General features: G+C 45.5%; 1 protein-coding gene across 1 annotated transcript in view; it reads right to left on the reverse strand.

Moving 5' to 3' along the window:
- The window catches only part of pcdh9 (protocadherin 9), a gene marked incomplete at both ends in the record, with an annotated part of 483,718 nt that extends 477,927 nt beyond the window's left edge, over positions 1-5,791 (reverse strand). The window contains 1 exon segment of the mRNA XM_084308255.1: positions 2,756-5,791. Within this exon segment, the coding sequence (XP_084164381.1) occupies positions 2,756-5,791 (3,036 nt within the window).
- Between the last annotated feature and the right edge of the window lie 209 nt (positions 5,792-6,000).

Below are 6,000 nucleotides of genomic sequence, written 5' to 3' on the forward strand. Positions count from 1 at the left end.
TTCCTCCTTCATTTAAAAAATGTATCTCGTCCACAAGAACAGCGTTTTAGAAAGTCTCTCCGTCCAGCAGCAGCTCTATCCAGAGTATATGTTTCAACAAGTTACATTTAAGACTTTTTAATACCTTTTAAGGCCTTAAATTGAGAATTATGAATTTAATACTTTTTAAGATTTTTTGATACCCTACAGATACCCTGCCATCGACCTAACATGTGACATGACCTAACATGACCTGATGACATGACCTTAAACTCAACACGGGAAGGGAGGGAAACAGAGAAAATACTAGGTTTTTAAAATATACGTGTGGACGTGTTAGTCATGATGTCAGCGTTCTCCATAAGCTGCAGTTTCACCACAGTTTGGCTATAAACTGAGAAATCAACTGCATTTGATAGCAGTGGTGGAAAGTAACTATGTATTCAAGTATACTTGAGTATTTTCATTTTAGGGACCTTAGTACTTTTACTCCACTACATTTCAAAAGGAAATATTGTACTTTTTACTCCACTACATTCATATGAAACAATCAGTTACTAGTTACTTTGAAGAAAAAAGGTTTTATATATAAAACATTGCATACATTGATGAACATGATGTTTCACTTTCTAATGTTAAGCCTTCCCACTTCAAGAGGAATGTAATCAGAGCCGTTATGACTGGACCACATGCCACTCTAACATTACCTTTAGAGGTCAATGGACCAAGGGTTGAATGCTCCCAAGCACTGGAATACACAACATCATCTAGAGTGTGCACTTGTACTTTTAATACTTAAGTGCATGCCCCCATATACTTCTCTATGTTTACTTATGAAACTGTGTACTTCGACCACTGTTAGGCCATTGAAAACATCATGTTAATTCAGCAGACAAACATACCAATCTCTTATCACCTACCATAATCTCTTGATATGGAAGTGTCCTTGCTCTACCTCAGTACCGTCTAGCATGTAATGTTGTAAAGCAACATGTTTGTTTCAGTGTGTGTGTGTGTGTTTTTGTCAATTTATTTGTCTTCTGGGCAGAATTACAAAATAAATTTCACAACTAACTAATTAGCCAATGCAATGCTTATTGTAGTAACTAAACACTGTACTTGTGTTTACTTTCGTTTACCTCGGGCACCTTATGTTATGACTGAACTTGGAAAGACTGTTTTTTGTGTTGATGCAGCTGTGTCATGGAATCTCTTGCAAACTGACCAAAAATGTTTAACTAATTGTCGCTTTAGATTATTAATCAACAACCGAACATTGTCAACTTGTAACAGTTTTAGATTATTAATCAACAACCGAACATTGTCAACTTGTAACAGTTTTAGATTATTAATCAACAACCGAACATTGTCAACTTGTAACAGTTTTAGATTATTAATCAACAACAGAACATTGTCAACTTGTAACTGTTTTAGATTATTAATCAACAACAGAACATTGTCAACTTGTAACTGTTTTAGATTATTAATCAACAACAGAACATTGTCAACTTGTAACTGTTTTTTCATTGACCTGCTAGTGCTACCCATTGTCTTGTTTATTTGTATTTGTTATGTTTTTGAATGTACAATTAAATGACTGAATTTTCTGTAATTTCAATTGACTCCCAAGGTAAAATAAGGTACAAATGGAACAAAAGTAGGTTGATAGATTAAATATAATGTTTGGCTCAGTGCAAAGACGCTTCCTGCCTGATAATATAAATATCAGATATGGTAAGGGATTATAGACAGGGATTCTTGAAGGTGGGTTTTGCTGGTGGGAAATATTCCCTTCCCATCTTCACATCCCATAATAACTGAAAGCACAAGTCCATGATGCTCTAATGTTTACAAACACAACAAGTTTACACAAAACCATTCACAGCTTTGAAAAACATTTAAAACTCGTGTTTTGCCATCATGCACTGCATCAAAACTTCACTCAATCAAACGTGTGGATCCATTAGTGTGCTTTGAGAGGCAGCGTTTAATTCAAGCTCTGGTGATGTCGTTAAAAATTGGATTGCAGCCACGCTAATTACTCACTGTATCGAGACCCTGCCATTGTGGCTCAGGTTCATAGTTCAGAGTTGTATGCAATACACACCAAAAACAAGCAAACAAACAAACATGAATACACTCAGAATACTATGAAGAGTAAAGTACAAATTATTCTTTTTTTAAATATAGGAACAAATTATAAAAATTATTTGCAACGGAACCGTAATGTGATTTTGCAGATTTCAATATGATTGTAGATTAAGTATTTTTTTTGTGTTAAACTTTTTTGCTGTTTTCCAAGAATAACAATGAAAATGGTGCTTTGAGTAGATAGGAGAGAAAAAAATGTTTCTTTCACAAATGTTGACGACATTTTATCTTTTTGCACAATTAAGGATACGTTGGTACAATTTATCAGTCCTCGTCTAACCTTCGGGATTCTCACAAAGGTCACATGGCAACAGAATCTGACAAGGCAATAGCTCAACCTGCTTGCATTTTGTTCAACTAGAATATATATATATCCCATTAACAAAACATCACTGTTTAGCTCAGTTCATAACCACTTCATTAGATGAGTAATTAATCGTTTGTTTTTCTTTAAGTGGGGACTAACAAGAGGAACTTACTGAGTAGTAGTATTTCTCCACTTTTCCGTTCTGTTGTTTTGTTTACAGTCACTTAGAGTGAGTCTTTAATCTATACTGGCACCTCAGCACTGTGGAACGGGGCAATTATAGGCAGTACTTATAGACCAGTAAAAGTGTTCTTTTACCTGCTGTCTGGTGTGCACTGGACCCTTCGTCTTGAAACCTCCCTGGGAGCTGCACTCGGAGGCACTGAAGTGGTCCGAGCTGGTGGACGACCGCTTGGAGAGGGTGTCGCAGCCCCCGACGAAGGTGTTATCCAGCGGGAGCTCCTGGATCACGTGATGCTTCTTGACGGAGACCGGTGTGTCGGCCTTGAGGTGGAAGGCGGACTGCGGCGAGGCAGACTGGTAGTGCCGTGCCAGGTCCGGGCTGCCGGGCTTGAAGGTGGTGGTGGGCGTGGCGTTCCAGTCGAAGCGCCCGATCCCCTGCTCCTCCAGCTCGGTGGGGAGGCTGATGGTCCCGTTGATTGGCTCGTGCGCGGGGTCGTCTGGCTTGCTCTCCTCGATGGTGACGAAGTTCAGCAGGGAGCTCTTGGGGGACTTCCTTTTCTTGCGCCTTTTCTTCTTGTTCTGCTTGTTCTCCGTGTTGGGAGACATCCACTCTGTGCCCTGCTTCTTCCGCTGGGCTGCCTTGAACCGGGAGGCGTGGCGACAGCGCAGCAGCACGGTGACGAAGATGACGATGACCACCACCAACGCCCCGGTCACGAATGCGATCATTATAGTTAAATAGTCACCGTTTTGGTAAGTCTCGCTGCTCTCGCCGATGTTCCGGTCGATGGGCGTCTCCATGGTGCGGCGGATGAGGTCATAGATGAGCGTCGAGTTGCCCACGGTGTCGTTGACGTACAGAAAGACCAGCACTAAGGTGTGGAGGGACTTGGGATAACCCAGGTCACTGATGTTGACCACTAATCTGTGTAAGCCTTTGTCAGTCACTTCTGGCTTTTCCTCCAGGGTAATGTTTCCCGTGACAGGGTCGATCCTGAATAGGCCCTTGTTGTTTCCGCTCACTATAGTGTATTTAAGTTCCGCGTTCATCCCTGTATCGCCGTCCACGGCGAACACCTCGGCCACCACGGACCCCGGGATGGAGGAGAGGGGGACCAGCTTGAAAGAGGTGTTGGAGGGAGGATAGATCACAATAGGCGTGTTGTCATTGACGTCAATGACATTGATGGTGACCTTGGCCGCTGAGGAGCAAGGAGGCCTCCCGCTGTCCACGGCCCTGACGTCGAACGTGTACGAGCTCTGCTGCTCCCGGTCAAATGACACGTTTGACTTTATAACTCCAGAATAAGGATCCAAGATGAAATTCTCGTTGTCGTTCAGGATGGAAAGTGAGACGGCCGCGTTTTCTCCGTAGTCTGAATCCGTGACGGTTATCACGCCCACGGTGCTGTATTTCGGCAGGTTCTCCGATACGAAGAACTGAAAGTGGTTGTGCGTGAACTTGGGGTTGTTGTCGTTCTCATCCAGTATGGTCACAATGACCGCCGCCTGGCTTTGAAGAGGCGGCGTCCCGTTATCTCTGGCCGTAATGGTGAAGAGGAACCTGTCCTGCTCCTCGCGGTCAAACACCCTGGAGGCCGTTAGGACCCCAGTTTTGCGGTCGAGGTCGAAGAACGATGCGTTGGGTCCAAGCTGGTAAACTATCTCTGCGTTTTTCCCACTGTCCTCGTCTGTGGCGCTGAGCGTGGTGAGGAATAGGTCACGTTTGTTGTTTTCCATTACCGCCAGTTCAATGACAGGCTGCGTGAAGATAGGGGGGTTGTCGTTCTCATCCTCCAGTCTCACTCTAACCAAGGCGGTCTGATTCAAACTGGGTTTTCCGGAGTCAGACGCCACAATTCTGAAGTTGTATTCTTTGATTCCTTCATAATCAAGCAACGCGGATGTCTCTAATAGATACTGGTTATCATACACAGCTTTCAGGTGGAAGGGAACATCCTTCTCTATGAAACAAATGACCTTGCCATTGATGTCAGTGTCTTTGTCCGATACTGTGATGAGAGCTATCTTGGTATTGATGGGGTCTTTCTCGGAGAGGAAAACAGTGCCGTTAATTGGGCTGATTATATATCTCAGGTCTATGTTCGGTGGATTATCATTCACGTCAGTCACGTTTATTGTAACCGTAGCTCTGGCGGGACTGGAGCTGCCGTCACTCGCCATAACAGACACTTTATGAATGGCAGTCTCTTCTCTATCCAGAGGCCTCTGCACCGTGATGAGACCCGAGGTTGTATTTAACGCAAAGAGTCTCTTAGTGGCGGGAGGCACCTGAGTACCAAAGACGTATCTGATGTCTGCATTCGCCCCTATGTCTGCGTCTGTAGCCTGCAGCTGCACGACAGACGTGCCCACCGGGGAGTTCTCCGGTATGTGGACCTCCGTCTGACTCTCTTTAAACACGGGCTTGTTGTCGTTGACGTCGGTGACCGTCACCTGGAGGATGGCGGTGCTCGACTTCTGCGGGCTCCCGCCGTCCTCCACTTTGACCTTCATCACATAGGTGTCCTTCTGCTCCCTGTCCAGGTTCTGCTGCACGATCAGCTGGGGCCACTTCTCCCCCTCGGGCGTCTCCACGATGTCCAGGCCGAAGGCGCTCTGCCCGTTGACCAGCTCGTACTTGTGCACGCTGTTGGTGCCGGTGTCCGGGTCGGTGGCGGAGGGGATGGCGAAGCGGCTGTTGATGAGCGTGTTCTCCGGGATGGAGATGTTGATCACGGGCGACGGGAACATGGGGGCGTTGTCGTTCGTGTCCTTCACGACGATCTTGATCTTGATCAGTCTGAAGTAGTCGTTGGGCAGGATGACAACTTCGATTTCAAAAGAGCACTCGCTGTCCTCAAACGACGGGCCGGGGCACAGCTTCTCCCTGTCGATCCTGTTGGAGGTGGTGAAGATCTCCCCGGTGCTGCTCAGCACCCGGACCAGCGGGTTGTCCCCCGCTTTGGAGACCAGGCGATACACCAGATTAGCGCTCACCCCAGTGGCAGGATTTGTGTGGGAAATGTTGAGGTCCTTTGGTATGTTTCCAATCAGGACGTTCTCCTGCAGCTCCTCTCGGATGGGGTAGATAAGCTCCTGGGCTATCGAGGGGTCGAGCCACAGGCAGGCGAGAAGAGCAGCCAACAGGTAATAGTCCTTTAGATCCATGGTACTGCTGTTTCCGCAACCTTCACAACTAAAAGCCTTCTCTCTCTCTCTCTCTCTCTCTCTCTCTCTCTCTTTCGCGCTCTCTCTATGCAATGCCGTTATGGTCAAGGGCTCTTGAAATCTTGCATGAGGGTTTTCCAGGCTCAGTCCTATGAATAGATAACAGTTAATTACATTTGATATACAGTGAGATAAATTAAAAGTTCACC

This window comes from Notolepis coatsorum (genome assembly GCF_963971535.1).
Source record: "Notolepis coatsorum genome assembly, chromosome: 2".
Lineage (NCBI taxonomy): Eukaryota > Metazoa > Chordata > Actinopteri > Aulopiformes > Paralepididae > Notolepis > Notolepis coatsorum.